General features: G+C 37.7%; 2 protein-coding genes across 9 annotated transcripts in view; both read left to right on the forward strand.

Annotated features, from left to right (window-relative positions):
* The window catches only part of NRG1 (neuregulin 1), a gene marked incomplete at both ends in the record, with an annotated part of 981,791 nt that overhangs the window by 867,352 nt on the left and 91,174 nt on the right, over positions 1-23,265 (forward strand). For 2 of the 8 annotated variants that reach the window (XM_079779288.1, XM_079779289.1), the window contains one exon: positions 4,998-5,664. The exons of the other annotated variants lie outside the window; for them this stretch is intronic. In XM_079779288.1, coding sequence (XP_079635414.1) covers positions 4,998-5,664 — 667 coding nt within the window. Of the gene's footprint in view, positions 1-4,997; positions 5,665-23,265 lie in introns of those variants that run through there. 8 annotated transcript variants of the gene reach the window in all.
* LOC307104378 (uncharacterized protein) lies at positions 4,488-4,676 on the forward strand (the record flags this gene model as incomplete). Its single annotated transcript, XM_079779298.1, has 1 exon — positions 4,488-4,676. The coding sequence occupies one exon, from the start codon at positions 4,488-4,490 to the stop codon at positions 4,674-4,676; it is 189 nt and encodes a 62-aa protein (XP_079635424.1).

Below are 23,265 nucleotides of genomic sequence, written 5' to 3' on the forward strand. Positions count from 1 at the left end.
GCTATGCTAAATACTTCTGATAATAGAATACATAAAATTATTACAGAACCAAAGAGCTTAGTTTGAATTGAGGTAGCAGAGGAATTTGAGTATCTTTTATCTGATGGTATAATAGAATTTTTCTTCAGTGAAGCTGGTTTAGAAAGAAGCTGGAATATTATGTAAGTGGATCAGAAATAGTGTTTTTGAAAAGTCAAATATCTTTCTATATTACTTTGTCTGCTCTTGACTTGGATTGACGTACTAATATTTACTTCCTTAGCTTCTATGGTGGATTATTTGATTCTTTGTCCCTCGTCCATAAAGATGTATTTGTCCCATCCTTGAATCTCAGGTGGCACTGTGACTGCTTAACCAATAGGATGCAGTGGAAATAACCTGTGCCTATTCCAGATCGAGACTTTAGGAGGCCTGGCAGCTTGCACTTCCTCCCTCTAGGAATGCTTCCTCTCAGAATCCAGCTGCCACACTGAGAAGCCCAGCCACTTAGAGAGGCCACATGTTGGTGCACCATCTGCCAATCCCAGCTGGGCTCCCAGCTGACATCTGGCATCAGCTGCCAGTTGTGTGTGAGCCATCTTCAATGTCTCAGCCCAATTGCATCTCCAGCTGTTTCAGCCCCAGCTGCCATCAAATGGAGCAGAAGAACCACTCAGCTGAACCCAGTAAACCTGCAGTCTAGTGAGATAATATACAATGGTTGATATTTCTGGACAGTTTATTTCGTAGCAATACAGAACTGAAATAGCTTTCCAAAGAAAATCCTCAAACTGGGACTGCAGAAGAGTTCATTTCATCTAAACTATAAATAGATAATATTTAAATAGCCTGTGCTTAATCCTTACAATGTCTGAAAATCAGCAGGCAAAATTTTAGAGGGCTATTATTTTTGGAAACTAGGTGCCTTTAAATTCGTTTACTAATTACTTTAAGGGAATGGCTATTTCAGTGTTTCACTTTCTGGTTTGCTTATTCTTCCATTGAAGTGATAGGTAAGCAATACATAATCACATGTGTTCTTTTGATTAAAAAAGAGATGCAATATTTTTCATCAGAAATAGCATGAGTCAGACTTTTGCTCAGATCTTGATCCTGTAGCTTAAATAGCTCTTTGTCTACGGCCAAGTGACCTAAGCTGCCTCAGTCTGTTAATAGGTACTGTACAGGATTTGTGATGATAAAAAACAACAACAATGTATGTTAAGAACCAGGCAGAGTTTCTGACACAAAGATAAGAGCTCAATAAATGTAACTTTTGTTGTTATCTAGGAGGTGGTAATGTGGTTTTTAAAGGGTAGTAAAAAATTGTCTCTTGTTCCCTTTTAAGGAGTCATTGAAATAAGGGTGAAGTCTAAAGAATTAAATTGATATCTCTTTGCATTTCTTCCTACAAACAGGCATGTTTTATCTGAAGGAAACTCTGATCCCATATACACTACCCTTCCTCACATCATTATTGCTAAAGAGGATTTGATAAAGGGTTAAAGGCAACTTCTGGCTCCTATTCTCAAGGACAGAACTCATGGAGAATTCCTTTTATTATTTACCTGCTGTCCTACTCCCTTTCCTCCGTTACAGTCACCTTCCATTTTGGTAGGAAACAACTTTATAGGATGCAGGCTTTCCGCAAGCTGATCTGAGCTTCTAGGTGCTATAGGGGTCTGGTCCATGTACACATGCCGCAGTCTGAGTTGTGTAGTCCAGGAGAAAGAACAGCTGTGCCAGCCCACAGGTCTGTCTGTTTTGTCCTAGCCTATGTATGATGCGTTGTTTTCCTTTGTTAAGTGCTGGGTGTCTTTGATATGACAGCTAGTGCTTATTAATATCTTTGTCTGCTACTTATGTCTGATCCTAATGGTTAAGGAGAGGTGAGTAGTTGTTATTTGTGCAAGTTAAGGACCACTTTTCTTTTTTTAAAAATATATTTTATTGATTTTTTACAGAGAGGGAGAGGGACAGAGAGTTAGAAACATCGATGAGAGAGAAACATCGATCAGCTGCCTCTTGCACACCCCCTACTGGGGATGTGCCGGCAACCAAGGTACATGCCCTTGACCGGAATCGAACCTGGGACCCTTGAGTCCGCAGGCCAACGCTCTATCCACTGAGCCAAACCGGTTTCGGCTAGGACCACTTTTCTTAACTACAGGTTACTATTCTTGGGATCTTTCTTCCCTGTCTGACTTGGGCTACCTGCATCCCATTTTGGTCTTTGAAATTTAGATGACCTTGTCTGTGGATGAAATGCCAATCTATTATACTTGAGTGAAATATTGGTTGGAGGTAGAATTGAGGAGTTAAGTGCCACATATTTAGCCTGAGTGATATTTAAAGGAATTATAAATTACCCTAACTTAGCATAAGCAATTCATTGCTTGTATTGGTTTTGAATATTTACATGAATATTGATACTTAAAATCTTAATACCTCTCAGTATGAATACTGTAAATGCTTCAATATAGATTTTCTATGGAGTGAAGTTTCATGTCCATTGCTAGAATCCTTAAGAAAATTCTCACTACTTTCAAATCAAATAGTTAAAGCTAGAACTTAAGCATAATAATTATTTTAAGATACCAGTTACTGGGATATAAGTGTAGGTTATGCACAGGTGAACTTTAGGATAGCTCATTTTGCTCATAAGCTTGTCATAGTCATAATCATGGTTATTTAAATTAGTTTGAGCATTTGTTGTGTTAGCTATAGTACTGCAAACACATTTTAAGATGTTATTATTCTTTTAACTTTATAATTACAGACTCATTTCATTTTGAAAGAAATAATAATATTCTAATTCCATGCCCACTTAAAAGCTGAAAAATAATCTACAGCAGTGAAGACTGCACTACACAAAATTGAATGTGCTTAAAGCGGATTTCCTCAGGACTCCAGCCTTAAATTTTATTGCTCCTGAGACTCATATGATGGTTATATAATATAGATTTAGAGAACTTTTTTAAGTCTCCTGTTGACATAGGTGAGCAAAATGCTTCCTTGGAAACCATTCAATGTCCAGTCACAGTACAGCGTGGGTTAAAGGGCCAGATGCATACTGTGTGCATTGATGTGTAATGATCGGCAAGTTCAGGGAGCCTGTCTCTGTTAAGGATAGTGCATTTCTTTTGGTCTTCTAACGACTGCTCTTTTAAAATAGGGGAAAATCAGCATTGAAACTATCTAAGGTAAAGCTACTGAAACCTAACCCCAAAAGGCATGCTCTCACAAAAAAACTCTGCTTAGTTCTTGCAGTGCAGTTATAGCCGTGGACATGTGGTACACATTACCTCGCCCAGGGAATTCAAACCTCCGCAGTGTGGAGTCACAGTGAAGGCTAATTTCAAAATGAAGTGGTAGCCTTTGCTCCCTGGGTAGCTCTGTTACTTACCAGTGTTTCTTATTAGCTTGCCATTAGTCTAGGGCTGCTGTGGGTGGGACAGGGAAATGGAAATTTAAAGGGGACCGGAGTTAGGATATATATATAAACCTCTCTCCCGTGCCCAGCAGCCCCCTCCTCCAGCAGCCCCCTCCTCCAGCACACACTCAGCACTTTGCACTGGGCATTACAAAGTCTCACACAATCTTTATGCAAAGGGCTGGAGGCAGAGCTGTCCATGGTTAGCAAAAACGTCCTAACTGTCGGTTGAAAATCCGGTAATAACAGTCCTCTTGGTGAACAAAACTTATTAGAGGGCTGGGGAAGGAACGCGAGCTCTCAGCAGCAGGCAGGAGAAATTGCTGTTGCAAAGCTTACCTCTCTGGGGAGGAATCAGATATCAGACTTTGCCAAGCCTCAGGTCCAACCCATACGGTCCCACCTACAGCCCCCACCCTATCCCAGCTTTGTTAGATTGCTAAGCATTGATCGCTGGCTTTTCTCTGACCCAACCGTGGGTGAAGGCAAGAGCCAGCAAGACTGAAAGCAAACAAGGCGGGGGGTGGAAGGCTGGGGCGGTTTTTGCAGAGAAAAAGAGAGAAAGAAAAGGGGTGGGGGCCGTGGGGACTAAGCTTAACTGGTGCCTGCCTGCTTCTCTTTGATTTGATGGCCTTTATTCCTTCTAATTGGATAAAATAGGAAGTCACTGGCAGTCCTGTGTTGCTGGGGATCCTGATCTTACTCAGCCCAGCCAGCAGCTCTGGAGTGCGGATAGAGGAGGGTGGGGGCTGGGAGAGGAGGGAGGAAAAAGGAAGAGACTCAAAGAGAGAGAGAGAGAACGTCTTTGAAAGAGGAGGGGAAAGGAAGAGCAAGAGACTATGAAGAAAGGGAGAGCCGCAGAGGAAGAAAGTGAATGAGCGCTCAAGAAGCACAAAGAGGAGTGGTTGGGGGTGAGGGCGGAGGCAGGGCGGGGAGGGGAGTCACCGCCCCTCCTGGCCGCACTCTTCCCTTCGGGTCCCTGGCGAGGATGCTGCTTGCAGTGATGCTCGGAGGGCAGGCACCTGCTGCTCTGTAATGATTCAGCCCCGTTCCGCCGTCGCATTAACACTACAGGATGCTGTTGCTACTGTCACTGCTGCCTCTCCTGCCGCCGCCGCTGCTGCCGCCGCCGCCGCCAGCGCTGGTCCTGCTTCTGCTCCTACTTCTCCTGCATGACAGTTGTTTTCTCCATCTGAGCAGATACCAGCTTCAGATGCTCGAGGTGAGGAACATGCCTTTCAGTTTGGGCTACTGGTTTACTTAATCGACCCACCATCAGCCGGGTTTCTATTTTGGCCCCATGTCCTCTGGACCAGCCGGGATGGTTTGGAGAAGCATTTAAAAGAACTGCCAAAGTGGCCCCCCAAAACAGCGGTAAAGAATTACAATATACTTTTATTTGGTAGTTGCTAGAGGCTTCCCCCCTGCCCCCGTCCTGCCTCCTGAACTCCTCTTGCTTGTGATAATGGCCTTGGACTTGGACGACTTATCGATTTCCCCCTGTAAGATGCTGTATCATTTGGTTGGGGGGGGCTCTGCATGGTAATGGACCGTGAGAGAGGCCAGGCCTTCTGGAGGTGAGCCGATGGAGATCTATTCCCCAGACATGTCTGAGGGGGCCCCCGAGAGGTCCTCCAGCCCCTCCACTCAGCTGAGTGCAGACCCGTCTCTGGATGGGCTTCCGGCAGCAGAAGACATGCCAGAGACCCAGACTGAAGATGGGAGAAGCCCCGGCCTCGTGGGCCTGGCGGTGCCCTGCTGCGTCTGCCTGGAAGCCGAGCGCCTGCGAGGTTGTCTCAACTCGGAAAAGATCTGCATTGTCCCCATTCTGGCTTGCCTGGTCAGCCTCTGCCTCTGCATTGCCGGCCTCAAGTGGGTCTTTGTGGACAAGATATTTGAGTACGACTCCCCCACTCACCTTGACCCTGGGGGGTTAGGCCAGGACCCCATTATTTCTCTGGATCCAACTGCTGCCTCAGCGGTGTGGGTAGCATCTGAGGCATACACTTCACCTGTCTCTAGGGCTCAGTCTGAAACTGAGGTTCAAGTTACACTGCAAGTTGACAATGCTCTTGTGTCCTCTGAACCGTCCGCGGTACCCACCCCGAAGAATCGTGTTTTTGCCTTTTCTTTCTTGCCGTCCACTGCACCGTCCTTCCCTCCCCCCACTCGGAACCCCGAGGTGAGAACACCCAAGTCAGCAACTCAGCCACAAACAACAGAAACTAATCTCCAAACTGCTCCTAAACTTTGTAAGTAGAGAGAGAGGTGATGGTGAATAAAGGCCAGGGGGTGGGCTCGAGGTCCTACAAAGTGTTCTCCAGAGCATGCAGCTGTTTTCTTTTCTTCTTGCGCTCTAATTGCATGGTTCGGTTTAAGCCTATCATGTGACTGGGATGCTTCGGGTGGCGTTGAAGAGATGAGTAAAAAGATCTGGCAAACTGCTGGCATGAATCAGTGCTCTAATAGCAACTCCTTCTAGCTGGATTGTTAAATCTGGGGTGGGGGACCCAAACTTCAGCATCTTCAGGTCATGCTTGAATATAACTTAAATTCAATTTATTTCTAACATTTTTTTGAAATTAAAATATCAGATCATCATTTATTCATGTAAGTGTGACTTCCATATAGCAGTGAGTATGATTTTGTGTCTTTCTTTCCCCCATATCATCTTCCCGTTACCTCTCTTCATCTTTCAGTCCCCCTCTGCCTCTCAGCAATCTCCATCCCCATCTCTTCTTCCTTAACCACCTCTCCCCACGTCTGTATTTCAATCGGTTCTTCCCGATCCGGCATCAAGTCTTTAGACATTTACAGTGCTCACCTCTCACTGCCATCGGATGATTGGTGTCCTACCCAGATTGTAGTTTTGGTTACTGGGCACTTATTAGGGGCAGCCTTATTCTATTCAAGATATAATACAATCCTGCATGAGAGGATTTTCCCAGATTGCTCTTGTCTTCTGTAATCAAATGTTTAAGTAGCGTCCTTGTCGGTCATTACAAAGTACAAGGCCCATTAGTAAGGTACGTCGCTGTTTTTCAGGCATGTGTCCTTTGCTTGTCAGGTTGCAGCAGCCCAGCTTAATAACCTGGGAGAGAGGGAGCCCACGCTTTCAAAACAATACAGAACAGTATGCTGCTGCTTGCCCTGGCTCATCGCAATGCTCTCTAATGGAAAGTTGACAAGGATGAAACCATGACTAGTCAGAATGTTGTAAACATCAATAGAAAAGGGAAGAGTTTTCTATTGCTTTTTAAAAATGTTTCTAATTTACTTTTGTTTATCTCCTATCACTATTTTCCATTGATGAATATGTCCTTAGTAGAACAGTGTAAAAGATCAGAGAACTTGGTTCTTAGTAACGTACGTGAAATCTCTTAGAGTTAAAGGTGAGTTGAGGATAAGGATTCAGTGATGAAATACTCCTCCTTCTGCTTCCCTCTCGATAGTAATAAAGAATAAAGAATATCTCTTCCAGACATTATGGTCAGGATGAGGTAGAGCCCGTGTGTTATAGAAACACAGGAGAACTTGATTTCTGCTTGTGATTCCAGACTGTTTCTTACACACCAGTTTCACTGGCAAAGGTTTAAAAAAAAAGAGAGAGAGGCTTGTTTTTCAGGTGTAATTAGGGAAGAAGCCTCTTTCTGCAGACACTGCTTTGTATCTTTATCAAATCCCTGAAGCATCATTAAAGGTCTGACAGACATCACTGCATTCACCGCCTCTTCCCACCTGGCAAAGTGACCGGGAAATAATACCCAGATGAAATGACAGGCTATAAAAAGCAAGTACAGATCCTGCAAGGAGAAGCAAAATTCACCGAGAGGACAAGGTTACTCCTTTGTCTTGAGCATTTTAAACTTGTCTTGACTTGAAACGGGGCCGCATAGGTTTACTGGCCCAGTAAAGGAATAGGAAGCCTTTGGAAAAACTTGTCAGCTAAATTCTGTAATTTTGTCATTGGAAGAAAACAAGCAAACAAAGGGAAACATCCAGCACATTTTCCTGATCTAGGACCTATCAAAAAGTATATGGTGACTTTATGAGAAATGAATGTGTAAGGCAAATTATTCTGTTAAGTGTTTTAGTACATTATACATTCCATATAGTTTCTTTAAACATTTTTTTTTTTGCAAGCCAGGGCATTGATTTTCTGGCATTTGCATTGAGTGGAAAAGATTTAGTGCTGCCTAAAAGCATCACAGTGACCAGTGCCGGCCCGATGCACAGCTGCACCTTCGGAAGTGCATTGGAAATAAGCCTGGAAACGCAGTCTGGGAAGTAGTTTTCTCCTGGAAAGTTAGCGATGGACAGTTGGTGAACACTGTACAGCATATATGGTTTTCTGTGTGGGAAACTCTGTGTTAATTTTTTTTAGTAGTGCCTAAAGACAAATGATTCGTATCTCAAAAATTGTGAGTCTTTTTTGTTAAAGGTTGGTCCTTGGAGCTTTGTTTGCAGACAATCATAAGTGGTCATGTTGGTTGTTTAAAAAAGCTTGTAACCATCAACTAAAGGGAAGCAAAGGAAAAAAAAAAAAGGCTTGGAACTGAATTTTGTGCTTTTGTAATCTCTTTCATTTTTTTCCTTTTCATCTAAGAAAGTATTGCTTAGTCACAGAAAGAACTGGAGCTTTCGTTTCATCATGCATGCTTTTGACATGAACTAAGCATCATCATGTATATTTTAAAATGACATTATCGTATCCGAAATATGCTCTTCATTGGTTTTAGGAGTTTCTCCCTCTTCTATCTGTCTCAGCATATTCAGCACATTATGCTCAGAGCTGTAACCTTCAAGGTCATAGTCTGTTGAGAGCTAATTGATTCTTCTTTATCCTGGAGCCTGAGAAAGGGGAGGAGAGACAATCCTAGTAATTGTGTCTGCTGTGTTATTTCCCAAACCAATTTACCCATTAGTATTAGGGTTTTATCCTAGAAACACTAGAATTACTCCCTTCCTCCCTGATTTCTTTAAAATAAAAACATCCTTAGTCTTCATTATAATAAAGGGCAAAATAGCATTTTAAATTGCCTATAGATATAGTGGCTATGCCAGCTTTCCTAAAATGGGTATTTCTTTCATAAGGTAATATAATTTCGTTTTTCACCACATTAAACTATGCATACATATATATCTTAAGGATTCTAATATAGGGCTGGAAAATACATGTAATTCTGTATTTTCTCTGTGTGATTGGTGGTTTTTCACTACCACACTCATTATATCACCATGATAAGTTATTTTTTGTTATTTTTTAGCAAGTCACATAACACTTGAACCATTCATTTGTAGGATTATTTTGCCTGGGCTTTAAATTTTTTCCTACCCTCTATTTGTCTGGAAAGAACTGATTGGAAGATTGCAAACTTGAGATTACTATAAAAAGAGCTGATTAATTAAATTGCAACCAGGAAACTCTGGTCCTGAAAGAAAATGTATTTCTGCTTGGGACAGCCTGCTTGACAACAGACTCTTGGATACAAGAATGTATTGGTATTTTCATCTTAGGCCAAATTTGTTTTGTTTTGTCTTAAATCTTTGTATTGGGTTGCATGGCAAACCACTGTGACCTCAGTGACAATATGAATCATTACTGTTTGCAAAGCTCAACATGATTCATTCAATTTATCAAAGGATTTCTTCCCTTCAATTTAAAATGGTCTTCATTTTTAGCCCAATAGATTCTTCTAGATCCTTGCAACTGTTCTTATTGGTATTTCAGAATGGTGTTCTCAAATAATTTTTCTCCACTTTGACCATACTTATTTTAAGCCCCAGGACATTAAAAACTAGAAGAAACTGAAAGATCCTCCATTGGACACAAATTATTTTATAAATTTACTGAGGAGGCAATCAGACTCTGAAAGAGTTCGTGAAATTCGTTTACTGGAATTCACAAACTCTGAAAGGTTTGGTGACATCCAAAGAGTAGAGAGCAGATTAGTGACCTATCTCCTATCCTCCCTTCCCTGTTATAGAGAGTTAGACCTAGAGACTCATTCTGGTATCTGATCTACAGTTAGGGAAGCACTTAAAGTGAGACCACTGGTCAAGCGTGTATAGTTCATAATATTAAAATTCAATGTTCTTTTCGCCTTCTTGTTTTGGGCTTATACACTTTTCAGTAGAGGTGGTCTTTTTTTGCTTTTAATTTGACCAGCCATACAATGTTCAGCTTGCTTTTGAAACCATCTTGGGTTGTCTAGGATCAGCTCTTTCCTGCCATGTAGCAGATGGCCAAGTGGCTCACCTCTTTCTGCACATCCCACTTTGTTTCTCCTTTTCCGTTTAGATCAGTTTTCCCCCTTCATCTACCTTCCCACCCTCTCAATTTTATCTTAAATATCTCTTATTTTTCTAATTAGGCCATTTTGGCTTTGTGTATCAATATTTCATTGTATTCTAAGATATCAAAGCATCTTCACCTGTCTTTTCTCTCAGATAAGTTTATTGCCTTTTAATACCGAAGAGTATTTACACGTACTGCAAAGATACGTACAAAAGAAAATGTCTCCAGCCACTGAACAGTGTACTAATTGTTACTGGTGCAGTAAATTCAAACTTTTGTTCCTCTTCTTTCTCTCTCCCTGTTCTTTTTTTTAGTATGCTTCATGCCAGTTTCTCTGCTGACTCCTTTACATGTTTGTGCAAATCAGCATTTCTGCATTCCCAGAAAAGCATTATGCCCCAAATCACATGTCTTTGTTCGTTCTTGCTTACCTTTCTCTTTTAATAACAACTCATAGTATCATTTTAAAGCATGAAGGAAGAGATCATTTGTAAATTGAGAAACAGAGGCATAAAAAGTTATGACTTGTCTAAAAAGGTAGAAGCCCCTAAGGATTCGGAATATAGCTCTTGTCCACTGAATCTATTGGACTTTCTATTAAACGATAAACTACACCATATCTTACTTTTATGCTCATGTTTCCATTTTTTTATTTTTTCATAAGTTAGTGATTCTCTTCTATAATTTCCTCTTTTTCTTCATCCAATGAGTATATATTTATTACCTTCTATGCACCAAGCACGGTTCGAGATGGGTTATATGGCAATGAAACACAGTAAAAGTCCTTGTCCTCAGAGAGCTTATGTTCTAATGGATTTTAAGAATTTAGTTGCACAATTCAACTTGAATTAATTTTTTAATTCCTAAACATATACTCTCTGAATTCAGCATTTCTTCTCCTTACCTTCATTTTATTCATATTTTGACCGCCACCTCTGTTTATCTCCTAGTATGTTCCTCTTCTAGTATTTTGAACACTGAAGACTTGCCAGCAATGTCCTACATCTTAATGTGACACAAATCCCAACTCTGCTCCCAACAAGTTGAGTAACTTTGGGTGATTCATGTTGGACTCTGCAGCACTGTTTAAACAAACCATTGGAGTGGTTGGAAAAGCAATATCTGTCTGGTTCTGTAAGAACACTTTCTTAAGTGGAAAATAGGTACATAACTCTATTAGAATGTAAAAAAAATTAAGATTAGTTTTAAGATTCTAGAAAGCCAATAGTGGTAAATATTTTTGTTTTCATTTTTCAGTCATATTCTCTATTTATTCTTTTGGCTTAAAGAACAAGAATATTAAAATACCCCCAAGGAATTTTTATTACACTGTCCAGAGAAAGTCTTGATTCTGCCATTAAGTTATTTAGTTCTGAATAAAGACTTGGGTTCCTATATTAGTCACATGAGAAGTGATTGGATAGAAATAAAGTTAATCCTCATAATTGGGATAAGGGAAAGGAATTCATATAGTTTAGATGTAGTGCCTGGGAAAACTTGGGCTGGAAAGATCATGTATTCTTCTTGGTCTGAATGAAAATTATGTTCTAACTCTTCTCATTGTTTCATACTAGGATTTCCAGACTCCAAAAGATAGGCATTTAGCTGTTTTCGGCACTTCACAAAACCCATGGAAATAACAATTTACATAGAGTAATTTTACATGAGTCAGATTAAACATAGAAGTTATTTTAATTTTGTAAATATACATATAATACATACACATAATATCCTAAATAAAAGGGGAAATGATAATTAATTGATAAATAAAATTGGGTAAATAGCCCGGCCAGCATGGCTCAGTGGTTGAGCGTTGACCTATGAATCAGGAGGCCACGGTTCGATTACCAGTCAGGGCACATGCCTGGGTTTGGGGCTCAATCCCCAGTATGGGGCGTGCAGGAGGCAGCCGATCAATGATTCTCTCTCATCATTGATATTTCTCTCTTCCTCTCCCTTCCTCTCTGAAATCAATAAAAAGTATATTTTAATTGGGTAAATAAAATTATTTAAAGTATAGAGGGAAAGATTGTTTATCAATAAGTTTAAAAACAAACAAACAAAACTCTGGCTCATGTCTAATTGTTAGAAGCTTTTAAAAAGTAAAAGAAAAATATGTTATGTAAGTAGAGAATAATTGTACCTCAAATATATACTGGAGATTCTGTTACAATTAAGTGGAAATATTATTGGTCACAATTCTACAAAAAGAAAAAAAGCCATGCTGTTCTGGATATAGGCACTTCTAAGGGGCTTTGGTAGTTTTGTTGCACATCTTATAACTTTCCTTACATAGAGATGTAATTTGTTAGAGCTTATAAGTTACAAATATGTACATTAATCAGCATAATTACACTTATTTATTCTTTAGCCTAGTAGTACTAGAAATGTGTGAAAACTTTTGTGCTTTGGTCATCTTGAAGGTTACTAATTCAAGTACAGAAAACTCACTGAAGAAATTGAACTCTGAATCAATATTGGAGCAATGAGGCCGTCACTTCTGAGGGGAAAAATATTGGATAACAACAATCTAGGACAAATTTTACCTGGGTATAGTCTTTCCTGACTGTGCAGTGGAAATAAGCTGCTAGACCCAATAAAACTTTATGAAATATAATAGAAATCATCCTAACTTAAAGTATTTTTATAAAAAATATGGTATGACAAGATGAGCCTTGCTATACGATAATTTTCAGTGATATGTACTTGAGTATTTGAACTGCCTTTCTTGGGGTGTTCTCATCCCAGTGAAAGGGGACATTTACTAACTATTTTTAGCAAAAGTTAGTACAGAATTTAACACTCATGTAATCATCTAATAAAAAGTCTCCTCTATAACTCATTGTCTTTTAAAAACTCATAATTTAAAATTAAAACAAGTATTTGCACTTTTATAAAGGGTGTCCCAAAAAATGTATACACACTCTGAATAATTATTAATGATAATGGGTTAAATCTGAAAAGAAAAAAAACCATTGACTGAGCTGTTGGCTAAGTGTGTATACATTTTTGGGGACACTCTGTATGCATTTTGAAGGAAGAAGATTGCAACATTGAAGACAATGATAGTTGCCCCTAGAAAGAAAAGGTACTTTATAGGCAAACAAATGTACTACGACTCTCAAGTCTTAACTTTGGTATCGATGTTGGTTGCAGATACTGATATAATTTTATTTATACAGCTTTCCTCCCTTCTCCCTCCCTTTATTACTTTCTCACTTGCTATCCCACAGTAACTTTTCTTCATTAGGCTGCTATTTCCTACCCCACCATCACTTCTTCTCCAGTGATGTCACAGCACGTTCCTCCTTGGTTCTGTTCTGTTCTGAAGCCAGTGTCCTGGAGCATCAGAGGTTATGGAGCAGATGGATGGCCCCGACCTGTAGTTTCTCACCAGATGGGTTGGGGGAAGAGTGAGTGAGGCCTTAACCGCAGACTTGACCACGATTAGCCTGATGACGCTCAATGTTGCCTCTTCCTTTGCTAAGTAACAGGAAGTATTTGTTTTATGAAGTATGTTTGTGCCATGCAGTAAAAGCTCCATAAATAAATGGAATGATCTAAGGACAGTGGAATTGAACTCTTGTTAGCATTTGTTGTAATCCCTTGGTGGAGCTTCCTGGGTCATAATTGCCTGCTCTTCTGGGAGCAAAAGGGATCAGTATCCATTGACTGTTACATGATGCTAAGTATTGCCTACGAAGCAAATCTTAAGAATGATCAGTGGCAGCATTCAGTGTTGCAACGCCGATTACTCTTTACTCTAAACCTTAAAACAAGCTGGATTTTTACAAATTTTTTCCATCCCACAACTCATGATTTTTCAAAAAGTGGAGAAAAAACAATGTCATGTGATCTGGGAAGACTTTGGTTTACATAGAAAACAAAAACATTGCACAAAATAATCACTTTAGTCTTTTTATCTTTCTACTTCAGTGACAACAGGGAGATATTTAAAGTAACCCCTGCCCAGGAAGTTCAGTTTCGTATTTCTGTGATTTTTAGCTGATCTGCACTGTGGAAGCTGAGGTACACATAGCCTATAGCCTATATATCCACCACCTATTCAGAAAACTATACATAAAAACATTGGTATCAGTATAGTAAGTCTTTGGCTTCTCAAAGTTTTTGGAAAATTAATTGTTCTAGATTGCTGAGTTTTCTAAGTCAGTGATCATTTGTCACCTTGAAACTTTAATTTTGTTCATTTTTTATTGAATTCTTTTAATAATCAGTGCTTCTTGCTAAATGGGACTTATTGAAAATAGAATCTTCATAATGTTGACTACTGTGGTATCTTAAGGACATAGTGGATTATAATTTTATTGAATACTGTGATCTCATTAGGACATATTAAGTTATTAGAAATTCTAACCCCAGACCCATATATATTTTAAACCTATGCTGGGTTATTGCATAATCACAATTAGATTTTCAGAACTTTAAGACATCATAGAGACAATTTAAGCCTAATATTTTCTTTTAGCACAGAGAAACAGGCTCAAAGATGATAAATTTCTTGCCAGAGTCCACATAGAACTAGATAATATTTATGATATATTTAGATATTACCTGCTTTCAGCTATGAAGTTACTTTGCAAGCAGTATATATTAATGAAACTGTTTTTACACTCCTTTTAATTTACAGTTCTTATATCCAATGGGGTTTGTAAATCAAGTTTTCAGTAGGTTAAACATTTATATAAAAGATAAAGTGTCTCTGAGTAAAGTTCTCTCCTTGAGAAAATGCCTAAGTTTTGGTGACATACATTTTGCTTATCAAACCTGACTCATCCTGTGTTTTGGATCAGCAGAGTTCAGGATGAGATGTGAATGAAGATGAAGAGTAAGAATAACTACTTTGTTCTCTTCGTGCTTAGATTTAGAGGGCCTAAGTCTAGTTTCCAGATGTTTTAATTCTTCATTGTTACTCCTTACATGTAGAATGGGGTTAGTAAATCTTTAGACTTGATCAGAGTATCTAATAGGACATTATTTTTTGAACATATGAACTCTACAAAATTAGTCAATGTGCTTTATTGAATCTGTTGCAAAATTGATTTGGGAAATCTTATGATTCACAAAATAGAAATTATTTTTATTTCATTTTCATTTCTGGAGTACACCTTAACTCCTTACTCTGTCATAAAATGGAGTGCATGTCCACAGGTTGACAATGAACTTCCCTTAGTTGTTGAAGAACAGCTGCAAAAGCTTTGGATTCCATAATGCTAGCATTTTTGTGAAGCAGAAATTGGCTTGTTATCCAGATGTAGTCCATAAATTAACTTGATGATTGGTGCTGTCCCTGATGAGATAGTAGTGATTATGAAGTATCTAAATTTTATTAAATAGGATCACAGCAGAACCATTAACATTTTAAAGATTTAGGAGCTTGTATAGATAAGCTGGTCAAAATATTTTTCTTTACTCCTGAGGAAACCAAGATACAGAAATGTGAAATGATTAGGCCTTACATATTTTCATAGTTAGTAGGAAACAGAGACTGGTCTGAAAAATGCAGATGCCACCTCATTTTGTACCTTTTTCAGTATCCCGTGCTACCTTACATTAAATAATTGTTTAGAGCTGTAAGAACTTCATTTATCCCAACTTTCTATATTCTTTATTGAGTGCCTGTTCAGTACGCTTTGTTCCAGGAGTTTATCTCTAAAAGCAGAAAACAGAAAACAGGATAATAAGTAAGTAAATAATGAACTATTTTAGAAAATGTTAAGTTGTATAGGGACAATAGCCGGTATAAGCTGGTCAAGGTGTTGAGGGAGAAGCATGGTGAATTTAAATAGAATGATCAGCATAGGCTGCATCAAGAAGGGAACAGTTAATGGAAGACTTGAAAGATGGTGCTTAGTTTAGTTCAGTTTAGGGATGAAGAAAACAAGGTGGGCATTGAAAAATTATATGTATAATTCTGCTGGAATTCTGATGGATGTAGGTATTTCAGGTTAAAGGAAAGGCATTACTAGAGCCAAGAGTAAAACAAGCATGTTAGGCACAAAGTGAGTAGACCAGTTTGATTGGCATGAAGGAATTTGTTGAAAGCATGCATTTACTAAGGATGTATTGGTTGCTCAATGTTTTACATGTGTTATTCAATCTTTAAACAAACACATAAAAAACATGAGCTGGCACTATTATTGTCTCTCCTTTAGAAGAAATTGATGGAGCAGAAGAAACTTGATGGTTCAGACATTAAAATAAGAAGAAGAATGATGATGATGATAATCATAGTCTGAATGGTGCAAGAGAGTGGGAAGAAGCCCATAGGTATAAGAGAGACTACGAAAAAAAAAAATTCTACAGGACTAATTGAATGTAGGAAAGGAAGGAAATTATTTTGCACACATTAGTAATTTAATGTATTTCTGAATGACAAGAACATGCATTTATTTAATGTGTATTTTTTTTGTGTCCTACTAAGTCTATATATACTTCGTAATGTACAGTCAGTAAATTTATCACAGGAAGTGACTCATGTTTCAATTTCCAGGAAGCAGTCATTAGTTTTTCCTGATAGACCCTCTTAATTAAATAATATTAATTGTTCTTCCCCTGGTGTAAAAATTAAAATTGATAGAATACAGAATTTAAGGGCATTTTTAATTTACTTTTTATTCACATTATTCATTGTTTCTGATGAGTCAAAGTCCTTTGCTGATGTATATCTTCTTAAATAAGCACCAGTAACTTATGTAGTGAGATTCATTTTGATATGGCAATTACTTACAGAATTACATATTGAATTTTAGTTAGTCCATTCTAGTACACAATCTGTGTGTAGTATATAGAGCATACTACTTAGCTTTTTTGAATTCTTTGATGTTAGTGATGCTATGTTTGAATTCTCAGCTTGTGGTTATACAATTATTACCAAAAGCAAGTAGAAAATATTTTTACAAAATCATTGTTAATTTTTTTTTATGAAACATTCAAACAAAGCTATATATTTATTAAATTCATCAAGTTAGTTCATTCAGTTGATTCAAAATAAGAACTCTGAAGTACTACAGTTAATACAAGATTTTGGCAGACTATTAATAATAACATTCTCAATTTGTGGCTCTCTCATCCATGTAATTTTAGTGATATATGTGCTATGTTCTCGGGAAATGAATATTTTAGGATTAAAGAGGCAATCAATATGTTGTTATATGTTGTTACTTTTACTCCGTTTTTCAAAGCTGGTAAATGGAAACAGGCAATATAATTTATACTCACACTGTTCACAAACAAACCTTTGATACTGGAGCTGGATCAACTATAGCATGGTTGCAGGTATAAAGGTTAATGCTAGGAACATTTCTCATTTAGTTGTTTATGTAAAGCAGTGATTCCTAAGTTAATATTATTAAGCAAGTTATTATTTTTAGAATCAGAGTAAAAATAAGTATAATAAGAATACTTCTAGTGATTAAAACATTGCATAAAAAGAAAAGGCTTAAGCAAGAAGTTGAGTATACTATTTTAATGGGATTAGAATATTTAATATTTTCTATTAATACACGTGCTCCCATTTGAATTAGAATTCATTCAGTGATGTAAGAATTCCACTTTTTTATTCCTTCTTGCCTGATGTCTGAGCTTGATCTTGTATTTCTTGAAAGGGAACTCCTTTTGTAAACAGTTCTTTTGCACCAGAATTCCTCAGGGTCCAAACAGTAGTGTAATTTCAACATTTTAGCTTAGAAATTAGTATTTAATGCTACTTCCTCCCCCTTTATGCATATGGAATATGTAAACTTTTGTAAAATTGTGGGCACTGTGTTCCAGAGAGACTTCAAAATCCAAGGTGCGCAGAGCCTGCCTGTTCTTTGCATCACAAAGTCCGCCCTCTGTGCCCTGTGCGGAGGAGAAGAAATGGAAATCACTAGTCACCGCAGTGAAAAACCTCTCTGGGTTACACTATGGGAGAGGATTCAGTTTAGATCTATCGACTTTCACCTTTGGTTTTCAAACTTGCAAATAGAAGCAGTATTTTCACATTTTTCAAGGGAAAAAAAATGAGAGCCTGGTTTCCTGTCCATATTGTATCACTTCCACCTTGGCTTTGAACAGACTTACTGCAGGAGAAGCTCTGGAAATGTCACCCAAACTTTAGGTGATTATTCCTCCGTTTAGTTGTCATCTAGGGGGTAACGATCAAAACAGTGGTATGTGGGGGCTTTTTTATGAATTTAGTCAAATTTGTGAAAAATAGAATTTCCTAGGGAAACATACTGATAAATGTAATGTCCTTATCACACATTAAAACAGTCCCTGCTTCCAATAGTACTATGGGTTTGTGAAGATGAAGTAAGTACTTGGCTACAGGATGCTGTTAACTACAGTAAGAGAGAATTGTCTTATTTCTTCTTTCCTTAACCTGTTTGATCATTTAAAAGATATTCTCTCATCTTTAATCATCAACGCAAACTGATTGACTTTGATGACCGACACATTAGACTATTTTAAACTGGTTATCAGTTCTGAAGTGCATTTGATTTTAAACACCTGAACTCTTTATATTGACTTATTATGGGACCGAGTATCCCTGTGAATTTGGAAGGATTTCCTTTTCTATGAAAGCATGTTGGAAGCTCCTTCCTGTCGGCCTTGCTATACTAATCATGCCACAGGACTCCAGCACAGACTTGACCTGCTTCGGCCTTGTGATCAAGTGCAGGTGTATTTAGGGTTTGAGGAAGTGGGGTTTGAGATTGACCTGTGTTCCAGTTTGAGGGCCAAGAAAAAGGAAGGATTGGAAGCTGTATAGTCATTCAATTTTGAGCCAACAAAAATGCTTCTAAATACAATCCAGAAGTTTGTATATGGTTAGCATCTTAAAAATATTGAAGCACTCTATGTTACTCTGTAGCACAGTGAGAGGGCTCAGAGAGCATTTGCTGAGGGAGGGAACCTGACCAAAGCTGTTTTACCCAAGAGAGGAGAGGCCCAGAGAGGTTTGTGGTTTGCTTACAGTCATATGTCTCTTTGCAATGAGAGGAGGGCAGCGCAGGCCCAGGCTTTCTGTGGTTGTCCCAAGAGCTGGGGCGGTTATGGGAGACTTACAATAACAATAGACTTAGAAAGCGTGTGTGTGTAATTACCACTCCTTCTCTCATGACCACTGGTTGCATTTGTTTTTATGCTACTTTGTTCTTCCATTAAAAAAACACTCATCCTTGAATGGTCCAGTTTAACTTTTTGGACGAGAGGATGTTGGAAGAGAGCTCAGTGACAAAGGCCAGGGATTATTTTGCTTTCCTTACCTCTTCCTTTGTTCGTCCTCATCTTAGTAAAATGGATTCTGTTTTAGGGTTCCTTCTGCCTTTTAGCAGGACTGACATGTGGGGCCTTCTCCGGAAATGCAGAGGCTGATTTGATTAGGAATGTCTTTGTTCCAGGCATCTTCCATCAGAGAGCCTTTGTACAAATGAGAGGGGTGGATGAGGTGTTTCCTGGGGATGGCTTTAGGTCAACACTATAGGGAAACTCTTGCCTTAATTAATTAAAAAGCTCCAATAGAATATATGGAATATAGTCATCTTCAGAATCAGCAAGTTGCTTTTCATCTTAAAATGCTTTTAAAATATTAAACAGTATACGCACACCTATATACGCATTACTAATTTCTTGGTATTTTTTTTCTTGTTTTGATTAAATGTGAAGAAAATCCTAAAGCAGGAACTAATACTGTCAAAATGTTATGAATTCCTAAAGAATGAATGTATTAAGATGGACTCCCTGAAATCTTTCTACAAATAAATTTAAAGAGCTTTTATTCAAATAACTATTTGGTTCGTTAATTGAATAAAAAGCAAATTGATGTGATATAAATATATTTATGAGATTAGAAAGTCATCATATACACTTGAACTGAAAAAAAAAATTGGTTTCCACATTACTTTTCCAAATTCCCTTTTGGCACCAAATTGTACTTGGTAGAGGTGCCTTGTCATGTCTGTGTCTTAATTTTCTGAATTAAGACCTCCTCTGCTTGCCTTGAAACTAGAACCATTTTTTCTGACCCTATTCCAATATCTGATTTTCATCTTCTACTTTTTAAAACTGTCAATCATTTTTTATATTGATCTCATCACTCTGCTAGACCTCCTGTATTCTCTCATTTTGAGAATATCCTACATGAAAAATATTAGAGACAAATTCCAGTTTAAACAATCAGTCCACATTTATGTTACTGTTTATAACAGCTATACTCTGTAAATAAATCTGAATGTCCATCATTTATTGGTTAAATAACTTGTGGTATATTATAGAATGGAATTCACATATATCATAGGTATATAATTGATTATATAGTGCATTTTTTTATTTTAAAAAGCACTTTTTCACTTTCATAGTGTTTTTTATCAATGATACATCTTACTATGTTGACCTTTATAGTATCAGTCTTCTGTTATACTCCTTAAAATAATAAACAAAACAATAACAGCTATTATTACAATATAATCATTCTGCTCTCTGAGATTGTTAAGCTAGGAAACAGAACTTGTAAAGCACCACAGTATTTCTGGTACCCGTCTCTCCCCCTCTTCATAGGTTGTGGACAGAAAGACCTCTTTTTTCCCTTTATAACTAGCCATAAATGATAAAGCAATTATTTGTTTTATAGAACAAGAATGTGAAAAAGTATTCTCACTGAACTTAAAAGTTAAGATTCAATTGTGTTTAAGAATAGGCACCCAGTATGACCATAGTATATACCCATATAATTAATACAAACAAAAACCAAAAACATATCTTATAAATAGTTTAGTGTCAGGCAGACCACAAAGCGAATTATCTTAAAGCAGCCAGCTGATCTCAGCACCTGAACAGGGACCACTGTCTAGGCTGTGAGATTTGATCGTATATCATACCCTGTAAAGTAAAATCGCTTTCACAGCTTCATAAAGTTTTCAATTAATTTAATTATAATAATATATGTGGCACTGTTGTGAGAGGGAGAATAGAGAGTTTATCTACCAGTTTATCAGGTTTGACATCTCTAAGTACAGCTATAATAGAATCTGAAGCCTTATAGTTTATCTACAGTTGAATAGATTAAACAATATTTGTGAAATGAATGACAGTACATAACCAGTAATTAAAAAATGGTTACGTCGTGCAACTCACTGTCATCTACTCTTACCCTTCTAGCATTTCCTTTTGAAAGGTTAGAAGAATAAAATGGCAAGTTGTAATCTTAAATGATGGGTTTTGACAATAGATTTTAAAACAACAACAACTAGGCTCAGTTATTGTGACTCAGTTGGTTGAGCTTAGTCCCATGTACCAAGAGTTTCCCAGGTCGGTTCCTGGCCAGTACACATGCCCAGGTTGTGGGCTTGGTGCCCAGTAGGAGGGTTGTGCAGGAGGCAGCCAATTAATGTTTCCTTCTCATGACTGTTTCTATCTCTCCCATTCCCTTCCTCTCTGAAATCAATAAAAACATATTGTAAAAAAACAACAACTATTTGGTCCTGTATTTTCTCCCATGTGCTTCATTTCTATGTGGAGACAGTAAGTCAGGCACCTACAGGAAACAAGTCTACTCTTGTTTGACTGCCACAGTGTATTTGTGACTGTCTGCACTGTGGCAATCTATTTAAATATTAGCATTTTTGTCACTTATAGATTGAAATATACTTCTTTTGTGAAGGTGAAATGAGGTGATGTATATGAATAGGATTTTGTAAACTTGAACAATGGCTGACACTTAATCAATATTACCTATGGTTTTATTACATATGCATATATTGAGGTCTCAGCTCGTGCCACGTGCCTGAACAATGTCTAGCCTCAGTCCCTGTGATGTGGCATTGCCAGGAAGAACAAAAGCAGTGAACATTTAACTTTGTTCCAACTTTTTGGCTCCACATGTCTTTCACTTACCACTTAAGAGAAACAGAATGTAAATATGGAATCTAGGCCTTTGTTGATGTCAGTCTATCTGAGTGGAGATAGTCAAGTCAGTTACGATTAATTATATTAATGAAACAAGTTTCCTTGGATCTAATGTAAGTTCTGTAAAATATAGGGACTTGGTCTTACTTATACTCTCACCATCTACACAGTTCTTTGCCAGTGCTAGGTCCTCAGGAAATAAATTTTTAATGAATGGCTTTTGTGTTAACCTGAAGAATGTGAAGGGAGACTAAGTCATATCTGAAATACATGACAATCCTTAAGTTTGTAGTTCATTGGTCGTATCATCTTCTCACAGGTGAATAATTTTGAAACGTATTAGCAAACACTTACTCTGACTCTTCCCCTAATATCGTCTAGCTTCTTTTTGTTATGTATTCCAATTAGATCATTTGAGCAACATGTATAATCTAGCCATCTCTCTGTAGCATGAATATTATAAATAACTATTAAAATAAGTTATGAGTCCTTCAGAGTCTTAATATATTATAAGAATTTCATTCAATCATTTATATTCTGTGGAATTTCTCCCAGATACTTTAAAAGTACTTCCTCAAGCAGTTTTCACTTGCCTTGCAGGCCTTGAGACTGAGTAACTAAAAACAGAATTTATCAGCTTCTCTCCTGAATCACCCTCCCCCCTCACCCCCCTCCACCACAGAGTAACTGTGAAGTACATAGAGTAACATATGAAGTTAAACACAGTTCTAACACTCATTAAAACTTGCTTCCTCCAAGGATAAACTATTTCCCTATGTTGATTATACCTAGTCACACCTGTCCTTAACAAAGAAATACAGACTTCGCTGTCTTCTGCTATGTCAACTTATCTTTTCAATTCACATTATATTTACAAAAATCTTCTAAGCTAATGGTCTTCTCCACATTGGTCACCCTATATTATACACAAATACTACCCTATCTCCTGTAGAGGTAAGCCATACATATTAGTTAAATCAATTTTATACATTTAATTATATTGACATTTTAAAAAATCAAGTGGAGCATAAATTCACATTTTACAACAGTGCATCATGGAAATCTCATTGCACTATTTTTCAGCTAATGCTCTAAGTCACCTATCTGAAAGGGACTGCTTACAAGGGCGGAGGGCAGGCCATCACGGGGAATGCACTACAGGTCTGTGAAGCAGAGACAAAAAATAACTTGTCTAAGAGTGCTGTCGGTATCAGGTATTCTGGCTATTGGCCTATAGCCTAAATTAGGTAGATTTTATTTTCTACTGGTCTTGTTTGAAACAACTCCTATAGACTTTCTCACTCTGAGTCCAATTAAAGGTTCTTTAAAGTGCTCATCCCTGGCATTATATGGAAGTCAGGTTTAATGAGTGCTCAGAAATACTCTCATTATATACAAGGCTTTTGAAATAGGTTCCTGTCTCAATCAATTGCTTAACCTTCTTCAAAGCAATTAACATGAGAACAAAGGAGATTAAATTAAACTTCTGAGCTTTGGTGAAATTAATTAATATCACTTCACCAGTGGAAACAAGAAGTAAATAACCATTTTTATTAATTTATTTCAAAGAGATTATCACATGTGCAGCAAACAGACTCATGCAAAGCTAACCCAGGCTGAATATGGTAAAGTTTCAGTCTGTGTTGCA

The sequence above is a fragment of the Cnephaeus nilssonii genome, assembly GCF_951640355.1.
Source record: "Cnephaeus nilssonii genome assembly, chromosome: 8".
NCBI lineage: Eukaryota > Metazoa > Chordata > Mammalia > Chiroptera > Vespertilionidae > Cnephaeus > Cnephaeus nilssonii.